General features: G+C 42.4%; 1 protein-coding gene across 11 annotated transcripts in view; it reads left to right on the forward strand.

Annotated features, from left to right (window-relative positions):
• Nucleotides 1-27,323, forward strand: part of DNAH9 (dynein axonemal heavy chain 9) — a 319,325-nt gene that overhangs the window by 64,258 nt on the left and 227,744 nt on the right. For 9 of the 11 annotated variants that reach the window (XR_011423085.1, XR_011423083.1, XR_011423082.1 and 6 more), the window contains exons 18-26: nt 2,485-2,707; nt 3,340-3,506; nt 10,421-11,291; nt 13,739-13,869; nt 14,210-14,336; nt 18,612-18,764; nt 19,996-20,121; nt 22,444-22,683; nt 23,035-23,195. Coding sequence is in view for 7 of the 11 variants with exons in the window: in XM_070226565.1 (XP_070082666.1) it covers nt 2,485-2,707; nt 3,340-3,506; nt 10,421-11,291; nt 13,739-13,869; nt 14,210-14,336; nt 18,612-18,764; nt 19,996-20,121; nt 22,444-22,683; nt 23,035-23,195 (2,199 nt within the window). In the remaining 4 variants the exon portion in view is untranslated. Of the gene's footprint in view, nt 1-2,484; nt 2,708-3,339; nt 3,507-7,571; nt 7,708-10,420; nt 11,292-13,738; nt 13,870-14,209; nt 14,337-18,611; nt 18,765-19,995; nt 20,122-22,443; nt 22,684-23,034; nt 23,196-27,323 lie in introns of those variants that run through there. The other 2 variants (XM_070226563.1, XM_070226567.1) reach the window with 2 other exon arrangements.

The raw sequence follows: 27,323 nt of genomic DNA on the forward strand, positions 1-27,323 counted from the left end.
AAGGCTCCTCTTCTACTTATTCATTTTTTAAGCTTTAGAATATGTTCATTGGAGGATAATCTTCAGACAACTTTTGATTTCTCAACTTAAAAATGGTTTGTTTCTTCATGCCATAGATTAAAGTTAACATAAAGGCCTACAGAAAACGTTTAACTTCAGTCTCCTGGGATCACCCATCAACATAGTACAGTATGATCAGTTTCGCATTGCTAAAACACACATCAAAAGCTTTTTCTATGCTTCTCTTCACAAGGTAATGCCATCACAGGTCATAATTTTCACATTATCCACTTCAAAAAGTTTTGTCACTTCTCGGAATCTATCATTCAATATAAAGGTCCACATGCTCTCACAGACACGGGTGTACTTGGAGAGCCTCTGAAATCGCCTCCATTCCTGACTCAGAAACAATGTGAATTTATGCTTGAACCTAAAGGGCAAGTTGGGCCAGGGGCAGAGGCATTCAGCTATTGACAATGTAAGAGCTTATCGAGGCCTCTGAAAGGTGATGCCGAAAGAAAGGTATAAACTGATGTAACACGCTTAAAAGGATGACGTTGTTTTTCTTAGCCAGTCTTACATTGATGTCCAAGAAGCTACAGGGAAGGCAATTTTCTCCTCCTATATGGGTCAGAAACAACAAAGCAAGGCACCTAAGCACAAACTCTTGTCCTTTAAATATATTGATTATTTCTATTTTATGTTCTGCATCTGAATTCCAATATCTGAAAGCTTCACAGGTTTAATTTTGCTGTTTCTGTTGGCTCCCACTCATGGTGACTTCTCTCCTTGTGTATTTTGTGACTTTGGATTGTAAAATCATGTTCCTGGATATTTAATCCTTTGAGGATTGGACTCTAGCTGCATTCCTCCAGAAAGGATTTTCATTGGTTTCTGCCGGTCATCCAGGGACTCTTCCAACCCCAGACCACTTGTACTTCAACTTGCAGTAGTCCATCTAGTGCCAAGGTTAATACGGGCAGGTTTCCCTACTGTCCCTTGCTGTGTAGCATTTTTATTCCTTGGTCACTTTTATGGTGTTGCAACTTCACATGCAGCCTCCTACTGGCTTCCTCACTTCGTGTGGGCCCTAGGTTTAATCACCTGTTTCCCACATCTCGTAAAGCGATCCAAATAGAAGCTCAGGGTCTCCAGCATTCAGTAGAAACTATCACGTGAAAGGTAGCTTTGAACCTTGCTTACCTTCCGGGGTTCTTGCTTTCACTGCATTTTCAGCCTCTGGAGATTCCTTAATTTTGTACCACCTTAGTGATACATTTTTAAATGATTCTGAAATATTTGCTTAAGCATTTCAGTTGTTTTAGCAGAAGGGTCATTCATATTATCATGTATCATACAGCTAGAAACAGAAGCCCACCATTCTCCAGTCAGGATTTGACTATACTGCTCCGCTGAAACCATTCTTGTCAAGATCAAGGATTTTCGTGGGGCCGAATCCAGCGGTGATTATCAGTCTTCATCCTACTTGTACCTCTCAGCAGTATTCGGCACAGCTGATCCCTCTCTCCTTTCCAAAAAGGTTCTTCACGCGACTTACCAGATACCTCACTTTTCTTGACTTCCTTCTATCTCACTGGCTATGTCTTCTTGGTCTCCTTGGCTGGGTTCATCTCCTCTGACTTTTTCCCTTTTTCTCAAACAAATAGTTATATATTCTAGTTGCAGGTCCTTCTGGTTGTGCTATGTGGGACGCCGCCTCAGCATGGCCTGATGAGTGGTGCTAGGTCCATGCCTAGGATCCGAACTGGTGAAACCCTGGGCTGCCAAACTTGAGTGTGCAAACTTAACCACTCGGCCACGGGGCAGCCCCCAGAATGAATTCATTTAACTCACAATAAGCAGGGAGACAGAAATGATTTTTCCAGTCTTATAGGTGAGGAAACTGAGGCTCAGAGATGTTAAATGACTTGGTCATGGTTACATATCTAGTAAGTATGAAAATTAAACCCAAGTCTGTTTGAATTTAGAGGCCATATTTTTTTATTTTGTTTTTTAAAAATAATTTCAGACTTACAAAATAATTTATAATATATTCACTTTGAAAACTTTTTAGACTTACAAAAAAAGTTATAAAAATAGTACGAAGAGTTCTGTTTTACCTTCACTCAGTGTTCCCAAATGATAATGTCTTGTATAACCATAGTACAATTATCAACACAAGGAAGTTAATATTGATATAGACATATTAACTCACCTACAGATCTTATTCACTTTTCGTCAGTTGTCCCACTACTGTACCGTGTCTCCTGAGTCTCCTCCATCATGGAGCCTCAGTTTTTATCTTTCATGACTTTGACACTTCTGAAAAGGGCTATATTCTTGCCACTAGGACATAGTCTATGCCAAGTGCTAGGCACATGGAAAGTTTTCCAGAATAGTGGCTACTATTCTTGGGGATAAATAAATCTCCCTTTTGAGGACTGGAGGGAGGTTGCATCCTCATGTTCTGTTTGTTATACTCAGCTTGGAGGACCTTGAAGTATTTATAAAAAATAGTGAGAGTGGCTTGCTCAAGAAAGTCGAAAAAGGAGATTTCGAAGGACTGGTCGAAGTCATGGGACACCTCGTGGCTCTTAAGGAACGGCAGAGCAGCACCGATGAGATGTTTGAGCCCTTAAAGCAAACTATTGAGTTGCTGAAGACCTATGAACAAGAATTGCCAGAAACAGTGTTTAAGCAGCTCGAGGTCAGTGCAAAGGTTATGTTTTCTTAATAAAAGAAATAGTGGGAGAGTTTCACGATTTCAGAGCAGGGTGAGGTGGGTTGACATAAATCAAAAACAGGGCTCGGTGAGGACCCAAAGTCCGTGTTTTGGAACTACGTGTGTAGCGTATGTATAATGTCTACCACATTTTGGAAGCTCAATCAATAGGAAACAGTGTTTTGCTGGAGATATGTGGGAGAAATGATGTGGGTGAAGTGTTTGGGGTTTTTTTCCCCTCTGAATTAGGGATGAGCCAACTTTTTGATTCAGAGTAAAAAAGCAGGTCTGAGGAACATGAAGATGCTGTAAGAGGAAATGTGGGGCATAAAGGAAAATAACCAAGCACTCTTGGAAAATATAGAAAAGGGCAAGGGTTACCACATGAGAGGCTGAGGCAAGAAGGTTAATGTTAAGTCAGAAGTAGGTGATAGTCGGGAAAGCAGGCAACCCGCGAGATGAGTCAAGGAAAGGGGAGTTGTAGAGTGTGGGTGAATGATACCACTGCATCACAGTGTGGCATGAAGGAGAGATGAAGATGTCTGGAATGTCCAGCTTCAGGGCTGTGGGCAAGGGAGAGCACAGTGGGTCTGACCACACTGACATCTCCTTTGCAGGAGCTGCCTGAGAAATGGAACAACATAAAAAAGACAGCCATTACTGTGAGGCAACAGGTGGCCCCACTGCAGGCAGATGAATTGACACTCCTCCGCCACCGGTGCACAGCCTTCGATGTCGAACAGCAGCAGTTCTGGGAGCAATTCCACAGAGAAGCTCCCTTCAGGTATGGACCCAAGTTGCCACAGTTGGCTCCTTTCCTCTAAGCATGGCGATCTTTGAGTTACTGATGATCTCTCTGTTGAGTTTGTGTGTTCTTTTAGCAGATGAAAACTAGTTAACAGTTTCCCTCTCATTTAGGTCTGTCAGGTAGAACATGGTACTAGTGTGGGCAGAGTCCTTTCATGGCGTGTATTAGATGAGCAAATGTGGTATAAGCACCTTGCCTTGAAAAAACAGTCTAGAAGCTTGTGCGTCTCCAGGTCTGTAAAGAGATTGCATGTGGTAAAATTACTAGTTTTTTACTAAACTGTTAGTATTCTAAATTCTCACAGACTCCTGTTCTTTTGATTCAAAAAAGTGGCCAGTAGAATTTTAATGTAATTTTGGAGGACATTTTGGTAGCCTAAAGGAAGGATTCAAGGTGAAGAATTTACTTTCAGGGTGTTCTTTCTCCACTCAGTAATGCTCAGACACCTCCCACCTTGTTACTAGGGCCCTTTACATAAGCAAACAACTATATCACGGCGACACCCGTCACATGTGCCCACACGTAGAGGCTCCTTTCTCAGAGGCTTCCTGCCTTGGTGGAGAAGTCTAACCCGGTCTGCTCCTGGTCCACTGCTCAGCATAGGGGATCCAGTCAGGAGAACAAGCTGGTTCTGAGCACTCCTGTGTCCGCTGAGGTGCCAGCTGACATGGGTACTCTCCTCTCACTCCAGCTCCAGGATTTGCTTTCTGTATCCTAGCTGAGCTCCTTGCTGGTTCTCCTCTATAATTTTGGATCGACAAGCTTGGAAATCTCCAAACTGGGAAATGCCCTATGTAAGGAGTAAGGAACATTTTCGTTGTCAGGGGTTAGTTACCCACAGAAATACTACATTGGGAGATACGCATTCCATTAACAAAGAAAATTATATCTTTGTTGGAAGGGAATGTAGCATAATGATTGGCACATGGACTCTGGATTCAGGCTGCCTATGTCTGATCCCGGATCTACTACTTACTGCCCATGTCAGGGGAGTTACCTACTATCTCTGTGCTTCAGTTCCCTCACCTGTCAAGTGGGGTTAGTAATAGTCCCCACCTCACAAGGTTGTGGTTAGGATTAAAGAAACAATCTTTGCAAATGTTTAGCATAGTACCTGGCCCTAGGGTGACCAACTCTCCTGGTTTTCCTGGGACTGTTCTGGTTTTAGCACTGAAAGTCACACACCGTAGGAAGCCCCTCTGTTTTGGGCAAGCTGGACCGGTTGGTCACCCAACCTGGCACACAATAAGGGCCTCCCTATTCTTAGTCATGCCTCAAACATTTATTGAGCAGCTCTTATCTCCAAGTATTATACTTGGGGCTAGAGTGAACAAGATGAGTATGTTAAGAGGCAGGGAAGAACAGATGTGTAAACTACGCATCTGTTATATATACAACACATGACTCTAAAGCAGGGTGCTGCCGTTTTGGCTGCACATTAGAATCACCTGGGAGCTTTAAAAATATCCAATGTCCAGTCTGTCCCTCAGACCAACTACATCAGATCTTCAGGGGCTGAGAACTGGGCATCTGTAGTTCGCGAATCTCCCCAGGTGATTCCAATGTGCAGGTGATTCCAATGTGTTTGAGTCTGCTCTGCTGAGGGGAAGGAACTGGTTCCCTTTTAAACAATCATGCTGGGGCATATAATTGCCAAGTGAGTCTTATTCCTTTAGAATAATTGCCTTAGAAGCTAGACCCTTGTTCCAAAGAGACATCTATCACTCAAAACATTTGTGGACCTTCTTTTGGGACTCTTCTTTCAGAGTCAGAGGCACATTCTTTTAACTCTTCTTTGGGTGTTCAATTTAATGTTTGAAATCCCACACTGATCACACAGAGCCAAAGCTGGTGAGGGAGATGACTGATCAATGGAGATGGGTAATACCGCTTAGTGTTAACAACCACCACACCAATGGCAATGGCCATAAAAATAACGACACTAATACCTCTACATCAGCTGTCTCTTTAAAAAACTTCTGAGAAGGACTTCCAAAGATGTTTTGCAAAATATCTTCCCAAACAGACTTCCGAGGCTGCTTGAAAGGAAAGAACATTCATTTGCTAGTGTGTTTTCATGTGTCTGTTGGAGATCTGGTATCCATCCCTCAGAGTGACAGGGTGCGTGTGCATTGATCAGCTGTTGTTGTTTTTAAATTTATAGCTGCATTTTTCTTTCTTAGCACTTGTATCTGCTGGCTGTGAGAATATTGCTACCCTTAGCTGGGTTTTCCAAATTCACATCTGTTAATTTGACATGCAGATGAATCTTTGCGAGAGACTACTTTGAAAGGAACTGCTCACAGCAGTATGGAAAACCAAACGTTATTGCAATTTTGATGTATTTCTCTTCTTGTCAAGAAACCCATCAGGACTAAAGCAGAATCATGGATTTATTGCTGAAGGGACTCTTACTGGGCATCAATTCATGTGTTTTGTTTCTTAGTTTGGTGTGTGTCAATGTCTGTGTTTAAAAATTTTAGGTACCCTGTGTGGTAAATGAATTTAATTCTGGTTGCTTCACTTTTAGATCCTATATGAATTTCTAAAATGCAGACCCTGCTACATTCCTCTGTGAATGCAAGTTTCTGTCCTGATTAGATTGCAGGTTAAGCTCACACCGATCTTGTCTTTGAGGAGGAAAAAGAAAGTGACTGTCTCATTAAGCCCTTGCGTCTGACAGATGCTGGGTGAAGTCAGGCTGCTTGGGTTGAGATTCTTTCTTCATGTTCAAGTCAAGTTTTACTTCTTCCTTTAGTTCTTAACTCTAAGCTGTATCAGCATATTCCTAGCTGAGCTCTCACACTTCACAGTAATTGGCTAAATCATCATACTCAGATTCAAGGGTTTTTTACAACTCTTAAAATTGGAGACTAATTTTCTCCCTTGAATGAAAGGAAGGCTCCACGCTTGTAGCAGAATTCTCTTGTTCAGTCTTCCTGACCTTAAGGAATGATGCCATGACATACAGTCTTCTTAGCCACATCAAGGCCAAGGTAATTCAGGGGTTTCTGAGTCAAAACAATTGATCCCTATGAGCTCCAGCTCGATGGAGACCATTAGGGTTTTTAGCTGGCTGGCAACCAGATTCTGTGAACAGTTGGGAGAGGCTTCTTGAAGACACCCTCCCACTGCGTGCTGTCCTGCATGACAACTAGAAAAGGCAAGGCTTTCCAAATAGCCCCAAAATACAGCAGAAATGAGGAAAGAAGGGCCTCTGTCTTGCTTGCACCGTGTCTGTTTTCTCTTCAATAGCTGGAGAGAAGAGCGATGTCAGTCATTAAATCTCCCAGGGGCATGTAGATGTCCTAAGACGTGTAATTAGTTCAGCTTGACCCTGTTCTAGTTAATCTGACTCGTTCACGTGATTCAGGCTTTCATAGAGCAGAAAAGGTCATGGAGTCAGCAAAAAGTGATGTAAAAGCTAGGATTTTAAGATAATACACGCACCTTGACCTCAAAGACCTACAGCCTCAGGACAATTTCAAAAATGAGTAATAAGACATATGCATTGGGTGCCAACTTTAACCCCTACTTGGGAAGCAATTCACACACCCCCTGTAGAAGGTGGTGCTTGAGCCAAGGGCAAATGAGAATTAGTTACTTGGAAAAAAGAGGAATGGGAAGTGAGGATCTTCTGGGCAAAGGACGCAGACCATACAAAGGCACAGAAGGATGGAACTGTGAGAAACAGCTGTAGACTGCATGTGTGTATGGCTGGGTGCAGGAAGTGGAAGATGAGAATAGAGAGGTCCATGTGAACGAGTTTTGACTGTGATCAACCACTGCAGGGTCTAAGCAAGAGAACAACATAATATCAATATGACTCTTTTGTGGCTGTGGAGAACAGAATGCAGTGAGACAGACTCAAGGCCAGGTGCTCCATGCTCCCAAGAGTGATTACAACAGCCCAGGTGAGAAGCAATAGGCCTGAAGTGAAGCAGTGGTGGTGAGAATGGAGAGAGGAGAATGGATTTGAGAGAGATTTGGGAGGGAGAATCAGCAGGATTGACTGAATATGGGAGATGAGGAAAGAGGAGAGTCTAGTATAATTCTCCATCTTGCATTTTGGACAAAGAGATGGAAGGTGGTACTATTCGCTGTTCACTGAGATGGAGGCCACCGAATGGGAAGAACTGAAAGATCACAAGGTCAAGTTGGACATGTTCAAGTGCAGGTGTGTCATCATTCATTGTATATACAACTATGCCACTGAGGTTAACGTTTACCAATGACTAGCTTCCCAAAAATCAATTTGAGTCACTTATTCCTCTCTCTCTTTCTCCGCTCATGTCTGAGTCAGGCCTGAATCAATCATTTGTCCGAGATCACATGCATGAGCAGCATATCTTCATTTCTCTTAATTATAGTTTTATTCATCCAGACTTTCCAGGCATTTCTCCTTTAGATTAAAATACTTTTGCATTATTATTTCAATTTCAGAGACTTACTACATGCTTTTCCCTCCTATTACTTCCTTGTTCTTATGCTATATTGTTCCTGCGGGTTTTGGAGACCTGCTTCGAGTTTATTAGGCACATTAATCAGGTCTATGAATATCCTGACAATTTACACTGGAGTTTTGAAATGGAAAGAGGGTTACTCACCCTCATGTCTAAAGGTTCCTTTCACTCCTTAGGCCAAATTAACTTTTATGTGTGCTCAGCTACAGGAAATGACTGTCCACAAATTTAAACTATAAACAAAAATTATGCCACAGGGTAGATGAAGTTTGGAATAGATTTGACAAATGATTACCTCTAACAAATATTGGAGGAACCAATATTGATTTAAGGATATTCATATGTGCTGAGGAAAGAGCGATTAGAAAGATCATTTATTATCTTCTATGTAACCCCCCAAACACTCTAATAGCTCATATCTTACCTAAGAAGTCATTCCTGAATTATATTCCGTTAATATATTAAACAGAATGTAGGCTTTTAGAATTTGTCTGATAGACCTTGTACTAACACCAAAAGGCCAAGTTCACTTTTCAGGTTCACTCTAGTTAAGAGAAAAGTAGAATTTACACACTCCAACAGTTAGTCTTTGGAAATGAAGAATAAGCAGGGCCATTCATGCCTGGCAGTCTTTCCTGCTGGACCACTTGCCATGAGGGTGTTATATTTCTTTCCTTCTAGTTCTTTTCTCATTGCTCTTATAGATGAGAAAGGTTCTTGCCTATATAGACAAAGGGCCTTCTTCAACTCTGAGAACTCCAACCTCACCTTCTGTTCAGAAACACTTGGGAGCTGGAGAACAGTGAAGATGTACAATGAGGTTCAGCCTCATTCTCTTAAGACGTAAATGCACAACCAGAGCACATGAGCCAAAAGCTATTTAGATGGAACAAGCAGGAATCAAACATAGCAAGCATCAAAGTTAATCTGACACTAATTTAATGGTATGCATAACTGTTATTGTGTTGCATGGCAATTAGGCTTAAGTGGTGAGCAGTTCAGGTAAATGACTTTAATTAGGATTTCTTTCCATCCGCCAAGTCAAATATTTCCAAAGACAACTGAGAGAAGAGGCAGTTCAAGAAAAGGGGCTTGTATGTCATCCTCTTCCTTTTTCCTTCCTCTCCATACCCCACGCACCAACCAACCAACCAACCAACCAGCACACACACATGCACACATACACACTAGGTCGAAGGAAATGACCAATTCTCTAGTCACTCATTTCCTCTCAACTTTCTGCTTTATGTGAACCCTGTGATGCCCTATTCTGATTGTAGAGGAACATAGTACTCACCCTTCAGTCATGGTCTCCCCACTATCTAGCCCTCCAAGCACACAGAAACAAGAAAACCTGAGATTGATGATGGGGAGAAAGGATAAAGGGACGTTAAGGGAGGAAAATGAGAGCCTCCTTAAACATGTGGGTTCTGAGAGCTCCTGACCAAAGAAAAGTTATCTGCCCATGTGGGTTCCTTTTGGTGTAGAGTCCTTATGTTGGAGGAGGAGCTCTGCCAGGAATGCAAGTCTGGAGGGGTGGCACTGTAAAGTAGGTTAACACTGGTAAGGATCAGGAGCAGTGGTTGCATGCCATAAGCATCGATGAGAAGAGGGTGAGGACGTAAAGCTAGATATAGTACCTGTAGAAGTCAAGTGCAGAAAGAGAGGTCGTCCCAGGATGCAGGAGGACATCACAGATAGCTTGGAGGAGGGACTTCAGAGGATGGGAAGCCTGGATTGGGGTACATAGTGAAGGAAAGCCACAGCAACAGTGTAGGACCTTGTTGAGAGCTTTGTGCTCAGTCTCCAAGGCCACTATTAGTGGATCTCAAACTTGGAGGTGCTGTTGCTTGCAGGTGATGTGGGCCATCAGTGTGAGCCTCACCACAGACAAGGACACAAACCTGTCACGTTGGAACCACGCGGGGAATTGGAAAATGCTATTGCCTGGGTCCCACCCCCCAAAATTCTGATTTAATTGGACTGGGGAGCATCCTGGACATGGAGATCTTTTAAAACTTCCAAGAGATTGTAATATGCAGCCAAGATTGAGAAGCATTGCCCTAGAGGAAGCAATGGAAGATTGGGTCAGGGTTGGACTTCTAAGTGCTGGCTCTCTCACTTGAAGACCACCTACTGCTAGTAGCTCCTGGCAGGAGCTTTAGCTGTACAGCATCCATAGTAACATGACAAGACCCTTTTGTGTCAAGTGGTTTGGAAGCCAACAAGTGAAAGCAGAGTCTAAACTCTTATGCCCACCCCACTCCACTCTACCCTGAGAGTCTTTTCTTTCCAGGCTTTGGTGAGAGTCACTGCTCTTTGCTAAATTATGAAGCATTTAAAGATGTGAACTGGTGTTACTTTGGTGATTCTAGGCAATGGGCCCCTGTGTGCTATACTCACAAGGGAACTCATTGTGTTTTGCAGGTTTGATAGCACGAACCCTCATCAAATGCTGGATGCCAGGCACATTGAGATCCAGCAGATGGAATCTACCATGGCCTCCATTTCTGAGTCCGCTGGTTTGTTTGAGGTCAACGTTCCAGACTACAAGCAGCTGAGGCAGTGCAGGAAGGAGGTGTGCCAACTGAAGGAGCTCTGGGACACAATTGGGATGGTGACCTCCAGTATCCATGCCTGGGAGGCCACTGTGTGGAGAGATATCAATGTGGAGGCCATGGACTTGGAATGCAAGCGGTTTGCCAGGCACATCCGGAACCTCGACAAGGAGGTCAGGGCCTGGGATGCGTTCACAGGCCTGGAAAGCACTGTGTTGAACACTCTGACCTCCCTGAGGGCAGTGTCTGAGCTGCAGAATCCGGCCATCCGAGAGCGGCACTGGAGGCAGCTGATGCAGGCCACAGGCGTGAGCTTCACTATGGATGAGGGCACCACCCTGGCACAGCTCCTGCAGCTCCAGCTGCACCACTTTGAGGATGAGGTCCGGGGTATTGTGGACAAAGCTGTGAAAGAGATGGGTATGGAGAAGGTCTTAAAGGAGCTGCAGACCACCTGGGCCAGCATGGAATTCCAGTATGAGCCCCACCAGCGGACCAATGTCCCCCTGCTGCGGTCAGACGAGGACCTCATTGAGGTTCTGGAGGATAACCAAGTCCAGCTTCAGAACCTCATGATGTCCAAGTACATCGCTTTCTTCCTAGAGGAAGTGTCGGGCTGGCAGAAGAAACTGTCCACAGCTGACGCCGTCATCTCTATCTGGTTTGACGTGCAGCGCACATGGTCTCATCTGGAAAGTATATTCATTGGATCTGAAGATATCCGGGCTCAGCTGCCCCAGGTACCTGCTGAGGAAATCCTGCTCTCTCTCTGTTTCCTTATCCGAGTCAAAGGAAGAGCACCCAGTCCCTGCATCCTCTAGAACTTTCCCTCCGCTGCTTGCCTGCCTTGGCTTCACTCAAGGGCACCTCCAACAAACGTTGACCTTACAAGCCACCAAAAGTCAGGCAGAGGAAAAGAGAGCGAGTGAAATGCACACCAATTAGTTTGTCCCTGCATGCGTAGGAAAAAGAAAGGAGAACCTGGTTTAGAAAAAATATATACACAAGAAAGGAGATCAAAAATATTAGCTACTGCAGTTTGAGATGAGCTGCTTGTGGGTTGCTCCGCAGATAATTACAATGCAGGTATCGATCAGAAGTGAGCATTGTTTCCAGGCAAACTCCAGTGCCTTCTCAGCAGCGAGCCCCTCTGTAAAGCTCTGGCCTGTGCCAGCATGCTAAATACCAGTCTTCAGCTAAATGCTAAACAATGAATTTCTCTGAGATACGCCTTCTTCTCCTTACTACCTTTCCTGTGGTTGATCGCCCCTTCTAATTTGTCCTAATTAGTGTGCCATTAACTCTCCCCCCTCTCAGTGGACTCTCATTCATTACAAGAGAATTTTTTTTTTTGCAGGCTTCTTCTGTATTCCTTCAGCGCAGCAAGTTCTTGCTTACAAATCAGTTTCATTCCAAAATGTCACATGTTGTCCAGACCTTATTTAAAAGTTAAAACGCATTCCATCAAAACATTATGGTTTTCCAGCTCATCCCATAAAAGCATATTTAATGTAATAATGCAGATTATTTGCAATGAAAAATAACAGAAAACAATCCTGTTATAGCTGTTGTAATTAAGCCAAATTGAATAAGCCAGATTTTATTGATCTTTAGTGCAAGTGATTGAAGAAGAGCGGGTTTAATGAGGAGGGGCGAGGACCTAGATGGCAACTTTGGTAGAGACGTTAAAGGAGGTGTTTGAGAGCTTTCAGTTAAACATAATAAAGAACTGGAATCATTAACTTCCCGACAGTGCCACAGGGTTGTGTATAAATGTGAACGCCTTTATTGTCTTTGCATTAACAATATGAGGACAGAGACAGTTCTGAAATATAGTAAAATCAGTCGTAATCTTACCCCCTAACTAGTCACTGTTTTCCTTCATTATGAATATTTCCCAACTTTCATTGACATATATACTTATTTTTACATAATTGCTCTCCATGCAATTACAATTTTCTATTTAGCTCCTTTCATTCGAACATTTATGCTAATTTACTCTATCCTGCCCTCTTGTTTTTAAATCTTCTTGGAAAAGAGGCGTGAGTTGCAGAGGTCTGCAGTGAACTGGGGCCGCGGCCTGAGCTTGAGTCCTAACTCGCCCACTTGCAGCTGTGGAACCTTGGGCAAGTTGCTTAACCTCTCAGTGCCTTGGTTTCTTCATATGTAAACTGGGACTAACACTGGTACCTACTTCAGGGAGTTAATTAAAACAGCACACATAGCACATACCATTATGATTGTTGTTGTATAGTAATACCGCAAGCTCTTACCAGGTGTCAGGTATTGGACTAAAGGCCTTTATTGTTGTCTCAATCATTTCAACAACACCGTGAGGGGGTGTGTATTTGGGAAAATGATAATATCTAGTTAATCTTGACATTGTAGTAGTCCCTTTGCCGAGGGAAAACCTACACTGGTTATATGAGCTTTTGCAGGGACCTGGAAAAAACATCGGATCCACTATCTACCAGACCTAGGAATTACGTGTTTTATGCAACAGTTCTCCAAGTGTGGTCTGATGACCCCTGGTGTGTGTGTGTGTTGGGGTGGGGGGTTACCTAAGACCGTTTAAGGGGATCTTCAAGGTCAAAACTATCTTAATAATAGCACTGAAATGGTTTTTGACTTTTTTACTCTCATTCTTCCATGAGGGTACGGTGGAGTTTTCCAGAGGCCACATGACATGTGACATCACAACAGATTCGATGCAGAAGCAAGAAGAGAATCTGGTCATCTTCTAAGTCAGACATTAAAGAGATTAGAAAAAATAAATGGAAACAATGCCACTTTTTTCTCTAAGTTATTTTGTTTTGGAAAATGTGATTAGATAAAAACATGTTATGTTAACATAATGGGCTTATTATTGTTACTTTTTAAATAAATTAGTAAATATTTTTTTAAATTCCTCTACTTTATCATCCAACACAGGACAGGTTGATAGGTGTAATATTACCTACATAAACAGAAGCTCTTTGGACTCTTCAATCATTTTCAAAAACATAAAGCGGTTTTAAGACCAAAATGTTTGAGACCACTATTTCAAACTAAAGGGATTTCCTTCTGAGACTAATCTCTGTGTTAGACAACCTAGGACCAGGTTTCTGCTTCTGACTTGCTATGTGAGAGGAGCTGCTTGGAATTGAGGGGAGTGATAGTTAATTGTTTCCTACATTTTTATTTGCAGGATTCTAAAAGATTTGAAGGCATTGACCTTGACTTTAAAGAGCTGACTTACAATGCTCAGAAAACTCCAAATGTAGTGGAAGCCACCAACAAACCAGGTCTTTATGAGAAACTGGAAGATATTCAGAGCAGGTGATGGTCTGCTTGCTGCCCCATTTGAAACGGAGGAGGCCATATTTTCTTTTCCTCCTCTGTCTCGGAGATCCTTACTTTGTTTAGCTGCCTGAGTGAGCGATATGTGTGTCTGTGTGTGCCTTGATTTGCCTGTGGGTTTGAGTAATATGAGGTATTATTAGAGGTGTTTATTCTGATGGACACGTATCAGTATATATATTTGCAAATACTCATGAATGTTCTGTGCACTGACTTCTGCACATATTCCATTTGTTGCATAAGTTTGCATTTAGGTGATGTCTAAGTACCTGTGAGTCTAGGCGAACTTAATGAGGAAATTCTGTGTCTGTGCCCTCAGGTTGTACCTGTGTGAGAAGGCCTTGGCGGAGTACCTGGATACCAAAAGGCTTGCCTTCCCTAGGTTTTACTTTCTCTCTTCTTCTGATCTATTAGACATCCTTTCTAACGGCACAGCTCCACAACAGGTAAGCTGAAGGAGCACTTGTAGAAACATCTGGAAGGACTGAGGAGCTCCCACCAGAAGAGTTTCAGGTTTCCTACTATGCCTCCTCTCTCTGGCAGCATTTGTATTTGAGTCCCATGTTGCCACCAGCATCATCACTAACCTCAGAGCTTCTTCATTCCCACCGTTACTGCTTCTCAGAATGCCCTCCAGCCCACCAGTGGCTAATACACCCTAAATTAGAATTGAAGAAGCTTTGAGGATGGCAGAGGTGGAAGGGGCTAAGCCTTCACAGAGAATGCCTTTGATCTGACTCTGAAGAGAAATCCAATAAATAGCAGTCAAAAGTTATAGCTAAGGGAGCAGCCCCTTGGTCTGGTGGTTAAGTTTGGTGTGCTCCTCTTCAGCAGCCCAGGTTCAGTTCCCAGGCACAGACCTATACCACTCATCCATGGCCATGCAGTGGTGGTGACCCACGGAGAAAATAGAGGAAGATTGGCACAGTTGTTAGCTCAGGGTGAATCTTCCTCAGGAAAAAAAAAAAAAGTTACAGCTAAAATTTCTATAGAGAGATATGATGGAAGTTGTATTAACTGGAGGTTGGGATAGTTTAGTGGAAAGAGTGTATATGAGGAGACCAAAAGTTTGGTTTCTAGCCCCTGGTTCTAGCCACTTATTAGCCACTTAGTTTGGGCATATCTCTTCTTTGCAGCAAACTTTCCTCATCTGTAAAATAGAAGAAGCGCACTGTGTTACAAGATGTTTTAATATTAAAGTAACTAATTGAAGCACTATTGATATTTGGAGCTTATAGTTAGTATTTCTCAAATTTGAGAGTGTGTCAGAATCACCTGGAAGGCTCGTTAAAATGCAGATTCCTAGACCCCACTCCCAGAGTTTTTGATTCAGTAAGTATGGGTGGGACTGGAGAATTTGCATTTCTAAGGATTTCCCAAGTGATGCTGCCAGTCCAGGGACCACACTTTGAGAACCACTGCTATAGACCATAGAGTCTGAGTCTGAAAATGACTGATAGGAGGGAGAGATGACGCGATACTGTATGCTCCTTTAGCTCTCCTCCCTTCTCACCCTAAGAGTTCAAGATTTGTTTGTAGTTCTCTTATTTTCCTTTAGACTCAAGATATATAGTTGAAACACTGTGTTCAGAAGTTACTTGCATGAGTTCTTTTCCTCCTTCAGTATGATTTTGTTATTCATTCAGAGTCTAGTTGGGCTCATTTATTTCTTTTTGCTCTCAGTTTTAGGGTTTTCTCCATCCTTGTTGATTTGATTGTTTGCACATGCAGAATTCTAAAAGTCAAACTATGCAGAAAGATATGTGAGAAGTGTCCCTCCTTCCCTAGTCCTTTCATGTTGTCCCCACTTCCCCTCCACCCTTGGAGGTAACCAGTTCCATTAGTTTTTGGTTTATCTTTCTTGTATTTATCTTTGCAAAAATAAGCAGATGTACACTGACGTTTGTACATGTACATTTCCTTATTTCCCCTTCTTTCTTACACAGAAGCTAGCATGCTTTTTTTTTTTTTTTTTTTACTTAGTTATATATCCTGGAAATTGTTCCATATCAATGCAAAGAAATATTCCTTCATTTTTTTACATCTGGTAAATGCTCCATGGACTAATATATCACAGTTTGGTCATAGGTCGTTTATAATATTTTGCAATTAGAAATAATGTGGCATTGAATAACTTTGGACTTGTATTGTTGGAGGTCTACCTTCCAGGTAAATTCCTAGAAGTGAGATTGCTGGGACAAGGGGTGAGTGATGTGCGGCCTGGTTGGATATTGCCTCATTTCCTCCCCTAGGAGTTGTATCCTTTTGCATCACCACCAGCAATGGAGGAGAGCTTCTCCAACGGAGCCAAAAGATGGCACCCATGCATAAGTTTTCCATCTTTGTCATTAACTTTCTAACTTACTAAAATTATGTTTTTGGTTTGTTAGTAAAACGCAAGTACTAAAGAGAGGTTATCTTGATAGTTATACTCTTTTTTTTTTTTTCTATAGATAGAAATATTTCCAAAATAGCCCAGGCATGGTGGAGCTGAAATATCTATCACATTAGCATTCTGTTTTCTGACTATATGTTCATTAATTCTATGTCTGGGAGAAGTTAAAGATCATTGCCAGAGCTTTTTTTATCTTTATATATAATATACTTATTCTTAAATATTTATTTTCACTTATTTCTCACTTGGTTTGAGTAAATCTTTTTTTTTTTTTTAAGATTTTATTGTTTTCCTTTTACCCCCAAAGCCCCCCCGGTACATAGTTGTATATTCTTCGTTGTGGGTCCTTCTAGTTGTGGCATGTGGGACGCTGCCTCAGCGTGGTTTGATGAGCAGTGCCGTGTCCGCGCCCAGGATTCGAACCAACGAAACACTGGGCCGCCTGCAGCGGAGTGCACGAACTTAACCACTCTGCCACAGGGCCAGCCCCAGTTTGAGTAAATCTTTAGTTTCCCCCACTCCCTGCCCCCAGAGATGAAGCATGTTAGAATAATTCTCAATTCCTTCTTTGTTTGTGACTATCTTTAGTTTTCATGTGTGATAGATTGAATGGCCGGGTTTGGAATTCAGGGGTCACAGCAATTTCCCCTTGTATACCTACAGATATAGCTCTGCTGATTCTGTTACAGAGAAATCCTCTGAGGTCTGCCTGCCTTTTTTTTCCTTTTTTCTTTTTTTTTTTTTTTTTTACCTAATGTCTTTCTATCTGGATCTATCTATCTATTCATATCTAAAAAATTTGTATATGTTTAGATACTTGCTTTATTTTGTTGATTTTTCCAACACATGTTGAGGTGTTTTCCTATCTGAAATCCAGGACTTTCATTATCTTAAAAGTGTTTTCTTTCAGCATGCTTTTAAGTAATATTTCTATTCCATTTATCTGGATAACTTTTTCCTTTAGGTTCATCATATTTCCATAAGTTGAGATTCTGTTCTCTCTGTGCTATACACATTACCTTCATATACTCATACATAGTTTCATATATTCATACATATTTTTATCTCTTAGTCCTCTTCCTTGGTGTTCTTTAATAGTTTCTCAAGTTTATCTACCATATTTACTTAGCTTGTGTTAATCAGCCCTTTATTATTGATAATGTTGTTATAAACTCTGTTGTATCATTTGTTGGCTTCCTTACTTTATTTCTCTACTTCCACCAACTCATCTTTCACCTCATATTTTATAGATTTCATATTTCTTTCATTTAATTGAAAGCAATACAAGGTGATGTTTTTCATAATTATTTCCATTTCCTTTATTAAACTTTTTATACATATATACACACACACTCTTACTCTGTCTCTTGAGTCCCGTTTTCTCCTTCTTTTAAGTTGCAGGATAATTTCATGGGTCCCATGTTGGTTGTTGTTTTTGGTTTTTTCTTTTATCCACTATTTGTTCTTAGATTAAGAAAGGTCCATCCCATCAAGATATTTGTCCCAAGTCACTGTGGGTAAGATCTCCTCTAGTGCTTTCACAGTTTACCTAAATACTCAAAATTTTTCCTTTCATCTCATAAGCTAGTGAGCTGGTTGTTGTAAATTTAGGATTGCAACTCAGGCTACCAGCAGCCTGAAGCCAATTGTATCTCAAAAAATGCTACCAGAGGACAGCTTTCTGTTTCTTGTTCCTTTTTCAGCCTGCCATTTCCTTCACCTCAGCACCACGGGTGGCTCTGTGTGACATCCCTCCTAGAACGGCTACCCAGGGCATCCCTGAAGGGCCCCTGTATCGTGAGATCCCGTGCTAGGGAGAAGCCCTGGCACACCCAGGCTTTCTGCTTGGTGTGAGCATGTTTTCCCTTGCTTTGGACCCTCTAGAAGTGGTTCCAACAACTAAGTGACTTCTTCCACAGGCCACTGTCACCACTGCCCTTGACCCTCTGCATTCCTCTGCGGACTATCCTGTGCTCATCTCCTGCTGCATAGTCATATTTTCTTAGAAAGAAAGTGTATGAATTATCGGTCATTTTTTTCTCTAATCTGTTCCCACCTCTAGTAGATCAAGCAGGAATCAATCAAACGTTTGTGGTTTCACTGGTTTGTAGCTAGAGCGTGATTCCTACTAGTTTTATGTTCCTATGGCGTCTTCTATTAGATTCAGTTGATTCCCATCCTCATATCACCGTCACTCCCACCAGCTTCCTTCTAAATGTCTGCTATCCAGCACCCTAATGGATGTCACATGCTAGACCTCTAAACAATACTAATAAGAAACTTCCTGGACATGTTATCCAATCCTTTGCATGGTTTCCCTCCATAGGTTCAACGTCATCTTTCCAAACTCTTTGACAATATGGCCAAGATGCAATTCCAGCTAGACACCAGTGAGAAACCAACCAAGATAAGTCTTGGCATGTACAGCAAAGAAGAAGAATATGTGGCCTTCAGTGAGCCCTGTGACTGCAGTGGGCAGGTAACATCAAAGATTTTTCCCTCCTTACACCTTTTTCTCTCAAGTGTCTGCATTCAAATATGGTCAGCAGCAACCTTCAAGATGGCCTTTTTGACCTCGGGCCAGAACTGCTGTCCATGCTCTGGGACTGCCAGCCTCCCTTGACTTGAACTGACATTGAGACAGCTCCTAGTGCCTGCTTTCCTCTCTCTGGGAAGGACATGTGTCAATATTCCTATCTCTTCCTTAACCAAAGACCTGTGCAGAGAAAAATAAAATGCACATAAATAACTTCTTGAGTCAACGAGAAGTGGATTCTAAAATGATTAGCAGCACCAGGAGACTTTAACGTGACAACCCCTGGAGCACCCCACAGGGGAATCTGGAACACTGACATCTTCCCTGGGAGAAAATGCCCTTTGAAATCAACCACTTTGCTGAGATGTCACTTATCTGTACAAATACACCTCAAGTCACTTCTTCCCACAGCTCTACCTCTTGGAGAGCCAACTATACTCTGCTCCAAGTACTCCTTCCTCCAGATCTCCAGTGTACCATTCAAGAAACACAAAACATGGGATGATTCTCTACTTAAATCTCCTTCTCATCCGTTAGCATCACCACTAAAGTATATGGCCTTCTTTGTCCATTATCTTAAATGATCCAACAAAGTATTGTCCCTGGGTGTTCTAATCTAGTCCAAAGTAACACCTGGGGAAAAGATCTCTTACAGGGTTCTACCTTCATCCACACGTATCTTGGAAAAGAATTCTAGTACCAGAAAACAATCAGATGTTCTCAGTTTTGTGAGAGGACCCTGGGGTTTGATTCGGAATACGTTCTTTTTGTAGACCCAGAATTTAGTTGGAAAACATAATCCTGGCTTCATCTCTATATTCAGTGCGGACAAGGTCATGAGAATCCACTGACTTATTTACACCTAGCTCAACCCAGATTAAGATTTCTTTGTATGAACTCTGAATGGCAGCCCCCCATCCCCTTAACCTGCTCCTCTATCCTGCATGTTCCAAATGGGCATATCATCCTGTTGTTCATTAACCCTAGTTCTCATTTATCACCATCTTGGGTTATGCAAATGAAATGTCTCCCTGTGCCTTCTGGAAGCCATTTGAGTTGTACACCATGCCTGGGCTCCATTTTATTCACTTTTTCAGGCTGAGTGGAATAAAATGTGTAGTACTGATCATAGCTTCTTAGCAACCCATTGTCTAACGCAGAGTTTTTCTTTCAGGTAGAAATATGGCTGAACCGCGTGCTTGCTCACATGAAGGCCACTGTGAGGCATGAGATGACAGAAGGTGTCACTGCCTATGAAGAAAAGCCAAGGGAGCAGTGGCTCTTTGACTATCCAGCTCAGGTATTCCCCTAACTGGGACCTTTGTGGGCCCCCTTGCCCTCTTCCTCAGTGACCTCCTTCAGCCTTCTGGGGCTGCCCAACGTCAAACTCACTGTGTGCCTCACAATCAGAAGAGGCTGGTCTGTGAGGGGTCAGCAAGAGGGGGATTGTCAGCCATGACCTAACTCAACCATTACCTTGAGGAATCAGAGGTGGTCTATTTTTACTCTCATTGGCTACAGTAGGGAGAAAATGTAAGCAATTCAACTCATTGAGCCAGCCAGCTTTGTATGTGCCAAGCTCTATGCTGAGTACAGGAGACACCAGCAGGGAACAAAACAAGGTAGCCCTGCCCTGTTGGAGTTTACAGACTGGTGCGGAAGTCAGTCACTTACAAATGAGACCTGGTGCAATAACAAAGGAGGCTGAGGGTACTCTGGGAACATATAGCTAGTTAGTGGGGTCTGGGGATCACCTCCTTGAGGATATGATGTTGAAGCTGAGATTTGAAATAAGAGTTAACAAGTCAAAGATGGAGGGAAAGAGCAAACAAGCATGGAGAAGAGTATAGGCAAAAGCTCAGAAGCCCGGAAGAGTCCGATGTGTTCTAAGAACTGAGAGGAACTGAGTGGTTGAAGCAAGAGTAAGGGGAGGAGGAGGCAGCAAGATGCAGCAGATGGATTCTGGAAAGGAAGCCAGTTCTTACAGGCCATGTCAGGGAGTCTGACTTGATTCTAAAATATATATGAGTCCTTTACAGGATTCTCAGGAGGGAAATAAGAGAGAGGAAAGAACTAATGAGAATGTTTTAAATGCCTCTGGCTGCAATACACCACGCCTCCCTTCCCCTATTAGTGGCATCCCACTAGTGTTGGTGTATTTGGGGGTAGCAGATATCTGATGGCAACTGAAGCCATAAAGCAGGTAAGATTGCCCTTGGAAAGTATCCAGGCTGAGATGAGGGTATAGAGCAAACCCTTGAGCATCGTTCGATGGCTGAGTGGGCAAGGAGGAGCTGGGAAAGCAGAATGAGAAAAGGTACCTTTTAGATGGAAGGAAAACCAGACAGTGATAGTCATGGAAACCAAAAAAGAGACTGTTGATAGCAGGTTAGAGGTCAAAAATGCCACACGCTTCTAAGAGATCAAGCAAAATAAAGAGGCTGAGGAATGCCCGTGAACTCGGTGAGGCCATTTCAGTGGAGTGGTAGAGAAGACGCCATATTGCAGGGAGTTGAGAGGGAGACGAAGTTGGGAAAATGTTGACAGTGAGTGTAGACAGACAGTGAGAAGAGAAATAAGTCAGTACTGCAGGAGGGAAGAGGTTTTTCTTTTTTCAACAGTACAGTTGGCACATCACATTCAAACCATTCCAATAAGATCACATTCCTGGAGGAACTTCTTTAACAAAACCCAATATGTCTAAATCCAAAGGCAAAAACTGATAAATTAGGGGAATGGTACTTTTTACTACAACAGGACTCTCTATTTCACAAAGGGAATAATTGCCAACAGGATTCCTTGTTTACCTGAATCAGAATTTTGAGGCAAGAAAATTTGTTGCCTATTGCTATTGTGACAGATATCTTCTAGAACAGTGTCTCCCAAACTAAATGATACTACAGACGATCAATGTATCTAAATTCTCTACCATGAATGATCAAAATTATGCATTTCCATATTAAGTTTCCCAACAAACAGAAGAAATGTTCATTTGAATCAATTTTTCCATCTATTGTGAATCTCTGAAAAACACAAATCATGTTGACTATATTGAATTTTGGTGTAATTCACCTTGACCTTCAAGACTAGGCCTTTCAAGGTTGTAGGTTTTAAGAAGTAAAAAATGTAGTGAAAATATTGTGGACAAGAAAAAATATGCCACAAATGATCAGCAGTAGCTCACCAAACTAGAATACTCAGACCATAAGATGTTCCAGAAGAACAGATCAAAGGCTGAGTGTCATGGAGATGCTTAACCGACTTATTGTTATGCTCCCAAGCACAGCAAAGCTGCTGTGCCTGTGTAGTAAAAACAGAATGATCAGTGTAGCAATTTCTGAAAGTCACTGACATTGACTGAGTAACCAAATAACACATTTCTTCTAACCAAATAACACATTTTTCAAGAACAGAAAGTAATTCTCCCTCTTGTGTTGTAACCACTTCCCATGTCCCAGGACACAGAGGCATATATGCCTCACTTACGTTGTTGGTAGAAGAGGAAGGGAGGAGGCTTACGTCACCCGCACAATTACGTTCTGCGCCCTTGCTGTGTGAGGAGTGGGCTGGTTTTGGAAACAGTCTTGGTAATGGCTTTACTAAGTGACTCTTGGCGCCACAGGTGGCCCTGACCTGCACTCAGATCTGGTGGACCACAGAGGTGGGCATTGCATTTGCCAGACTGGAGGAAGGCTATGAGAATGCCCTGAAGGATTATTACAAGAAGCAAGTGGCCCAGCTCAGGACCCTCATCACCATGCTGATTGGCCAGCTCTCCAAGGGGGATCGGCAGAAGATCATGACCATATGCACCATTGATGTGCATGCCCGGGATGTGGTGGCCAAAATGATTGCTCAGAAGGTGGGTCCCAAACATCCAGGATTGTCCTTCTTTGTGAGCAGCTACACCACAAATAATGAGGTTAGGGAGAAGTTCACATACAACCAAGACATGGGGACCCCAGGCTCTGCACTGGCCAGAGAGCTGGGGGAAGATCATGGTGGCTGCTCCCAACTTTTAAGATCCCCTGCAAAACGGTGTAATCAGGGCAGCCCATGCTTTTCATGCTGTGGTGGGCTCAGCGAGCTGGGCTCTTGACTGGTGGACAATATTCAAGTTATCTAGAGCCCTGTGTGTCCTGAGGCCAAGGGGCCATCTGCTACCTGTTGAACACTGTGATTCACCCACCTACTCTGCCTCTCTTTTTTTTAGGTAGACAATGCCCAGGCCTTCCTATGGCTGTCACAGCTGCGGCATCGTTGGGATGATGAGGCCAAACACTGCTTTGCCAACATTTGTGATGCCCAGTTCCTATATTCCTATGAGTACCTGGGAAATACACCTCGCCTGGTGATCACACCTTTGACTGACAGGTGAGCGCTGCTGTCAGCCACTGACAAGAACCCTACTGTTGTCAGGCTCAGGCCATCCAATGGCCATCCAGGGTCAAGGCCACTGCCACTTTCTATTTGTCCACAGCTGCAGGAGGAGGGCCTGACTTAACACAACAGATGTAAAATAAAACTGAAAGGATGTAGGGCACAGCTCTTCTCAGAATGAACCCCAGAGCGAGTCAATGAGCTGTGACTTTTTAAGGAATTACTAGGCTGTCATACACACCTAGATTCTAACACCAGCCGTAACACATACCAGCTGTTTGACCATGAGCAACTTGACCTAGGTCTTGGTTTCTTCATCTGTGAAATGGAGGTAGTAACTCACTTCACATGAGTTTTGTAAGGATAAAAGACGGTAATGGTTGTAAAAAGTTTGGTGTATAAAAAGTGCTCAGAAAATGATCCCAATTACTTGTTTCTTATCGATAAGTTGACGCTTTTATTCAGCACCTCTCACTCTGGGAATGCAAAGATAAAAGCAAGATCACCCCTACCATTAAGGAGCTTACGATTTTTTAGGGAGCCATATTTTCTGCCATTCATATTAATTCACTCATGAATGAATTCATACCAGACACTGAACTAGTCACTGGGAATACAAAGATGACTAAAACATTTCCTGCCCTTGAACTCCAATTCTAGTAAGGGAAATAAGACATATGTAGATGAAAGATTTAAATAACATAAGGGCAAAAAGTGCAAGGCCATAGTATAAAATAGGGCCACAGCCATAGGCTACAAATTTCTAAGCAAGTGACTCACAGTAAGCCCTCTGAGCACAGATGGCCCCCCCCCCCCCACCCCCCTCACGGTGAGAAGAAGACTGGGAACATTTCAGGGAAAAGATGGTATCTGACCTGGACCTTAAAGAAAGTGTAGGATTCCAATAGGATTTCAGCACATTGTAGGATGGCTGTCCATGAAATTGTAGAGAAATCTGCACACATGTCACTTTTTCTATTGAGAGGATCTATAGCATTCATTAATTGTTAAAGTGGTCTAGTTTTCCCAAAAGTTAAAGAACTTCTGATAAGCATTCTGAAAAATGGAATTTTTGCAAAGGCGTGGGAATGGGCAAACTCAAGACATGTTCCTAGGAGGGGGAGTGGAGTCTTGACTTTAGGGGAGGCAGTGGTCCTACGGCTAGGAAGATGGGCAAGTGTTAGACTAGAAAGTATAAAGTGTATATTCATTTTTTATTCAGTAAGTCATGATAAACTATTGAAAATTTTCCATCAGAAGAGTAAAACGATGAAAACTGTATTTTATGAAGATTTATCTGACAGCAGAACACGGGCAAAGGAGGGAAAAGACAGGGGAGTAAGGGCATGGTCCATGTGAGAAATGATATTTTAATTCTGCTGAGATTTCTCTAAGTTCTGCTCAGAGCTGGTGCCCTTTCCCCTTGTAATTCCATTGAACACTAAATCTCTTCTTCTCTAGAAAGAATTGCATATCTGAATGACTGGCTCACCCTAAATAAGTGACTCGTAGGTAATGAAGAGATTATCATAAGTTGTGAAGGTTAAAATGGACAAATCTGTGCCACCTTTTGCTTAATTTTCTCTCTGCCTATTTTAAGTGCTTGTATTTTGGTTAAATCCTAAGATATATTTCCAAATAATGCTTAGCTAAATTGTAGTCGCTATGCTCATGGAATGAATAGGGACATGGGAAATCCAAAGTAGTTGAAAATCCCAATATCATCCGTAGAGTAAGCCCTCATGGTTCATCTCCCCCCGTGCTTTCCATTTCTTTCATTCATTTTCCTGCCCAGTCTGGAAAGACGTTCCAGCCAGAGTCCCACATAAACCACTCCTTGTTTACTCTTATATCTCTCTTTTTTTCTGGGAGCCTGTAGAGGTCATGTCACTATTTCCAGTCTCTCCCCACTGCACTTAGACTAAAATCTGAATTCCTCATGGGACCTAGTAATTCCTGCCAGCCACCCTGATGCCTCACTCCCTGCCTTCCAGCCACATTGGCCTCTCTTCTGTTCCTTGATCCCTTTAAGTGCATTCTAACTTACAGCCTTTTGCATATGTGGTTCTCTTTGCCTGGAATGCCCTTCTCCATGCTCTCTGTTCCCTTGTCCCCTTCTCATCCTTTCATTCCACTCTGAGTTCTGAAGACAACCTCTCCCACCTCACACACACACACACACAGCTATAACCCTGATGGATCCCTCTGTTTATCTTTTCCCTAACATTTCCCAGATTCTGAAATGATCTTCCTTGCTCGCTTATTGTCTGCATTCCCCTTTGGAATGTACCCTGTTTGTGATCCTTTGCCTGTCTTGTTTGTTGCCATATCACCAGCGCCTGGTGGATTTTGAATTAATATCTGTCAAATGAATGAATGGTGGTTGAATATTGAAGACCCAGATCATAAGAACAGACATAATCAAGAAGTGGAGGTTTGCTCGGGGGAGGGGTCTACCCAGGATTCTGTGTCTTGGCTCCCAAAGAAGGAGCAGCTACTCTGTCTTCTGCTTGAACTGGGGACTGACCCTCCCCCCCTCCCCAGCTCAGGAAAAAGGCAGATTACATCTGCTCAGAGGGAGATGCAGATTTCCCCGCGGCTGGGACAGTAAAGGCAGTAGCAGCTGTGGGGGTTTTGGCATCTTAAGGGTATTACTTGGGCTTAATCAGTTGGAGGGGCTCATTCAGTGTGAGTTAAAGTTTTCCCACCTCGAACTTCATTCCGAGTGGACCCTCTCATGTGTCTTTTTCTTTATAGTGAGTCTCAGCAAGACAACTACCCAAAACAGGAAGGAAATATGGTACAGTTTTCCCTATTGCAATGAATTTTTCTGCCTACTTTGGTATATGAGCGAATAGTTTGGCAATTTATATCACTCAGAACAGAACAATGAAACCGTTATGTAGTTGAACGATTTCATGAGTATCTCTCTCCCACTCTGGACTGCATGCTCCATGGTAGTCTTCACTTTGATTTGTTCACTATTCTACCTGCAGGACCCAGCACTGTGTCTAGGACATAACAGGCATTCAAGAAATACCCCTTAGTGAATGCAGAAAAATGATTTCTGAGACTCTGGATACATGCTCAGCTTCCCCCTACCATTCAGAATATTTTCTTCCTTTCCACTGACAGATCACACATTATCATTCCAAGTGATAAAAGTACAAGACTTTTCTTTTCCCTGGGTCTTCACACCTACCCAGGAGTTGAAGAAGATAATTACCTCTTTTGGATTTAGAGGTCTCTAGTATGCTAATGTTGAACACCTTATCAAGGGAGAGAGTAAAGTTTTGACAACGAATTATTTCTAAAATAGGAATTTATCACCTCTTCTATGAAATGATGCAAATAAGAATTTGAAAAGAAGATTTGCTGCAAATAATGGTGAATACTATATAGACCTTGACCTTGTTTTGCACATTAGATGCTTTTCTGACAAAGTAGTATGTAGTTGAATATTTATATGGGAAATTCCATTTTCTCATTGACTTCTTTTATTATCTCAAGAAATGTTTTGCCCAGAAAAAAAAATTGGCCTCAATGCAGAAAATCACATTTTAAAGAGCATTCAGTTCTTGCTGGTGTGTAGCTTAAGTCCTTTTAATTCTCTCCTGCCAGAGGGATTAATCAAATGGACAATTGATCCGTACAACCTTTGCACATTCATTAAAAGCACACCCGCATTACAGTACATTCCACTGATTACGCCTGTTTCTTTGGAATTTCCCACTGCCTGGATGGGACTTGAATATATAAGTAAGTACAATGGTTTGGCCGTTGTCGCAAGACTTTGGCACAATGCTAAGTTCAAGAACTAAATGGAAATGTTTTTTCAGGCTGAACAAAAGTAATTCTCAAAAATTGTTTCTTAACCTTTGGATCGTCTCGTCCCCCTTTGCTCCCCTTCCCTCACCTTCACACACAAATGCGCTTTCAGCCCTGTGCTGTAGTAAGTACTGTTTTAATCAACTGCCTATCAATTTCAAGTACCTCTTAATTTCTCAAGCATACTGCAAGTAGGCGCAATATAATTGATGCAAGAGTCTTTGAAGGTGATTTACTGGATAAGGACACAACTAGCAAAAGTCATACACTTTCTTTTTTAGGTTTTTATCTGAT

This window comes from Equus caballus, chromosome 11 (assembly GCF_041296265.1).
Source record: "Equus caballus isolate H_3958 breed thoroughbred chromosome 11, TB-T2T, whole genome shotgun sequence".
NCBI lineage: Eukaryota > Metazoa > Chordata > Mammalia > Perissodactyla > Equidae > Equus > Equus caballus.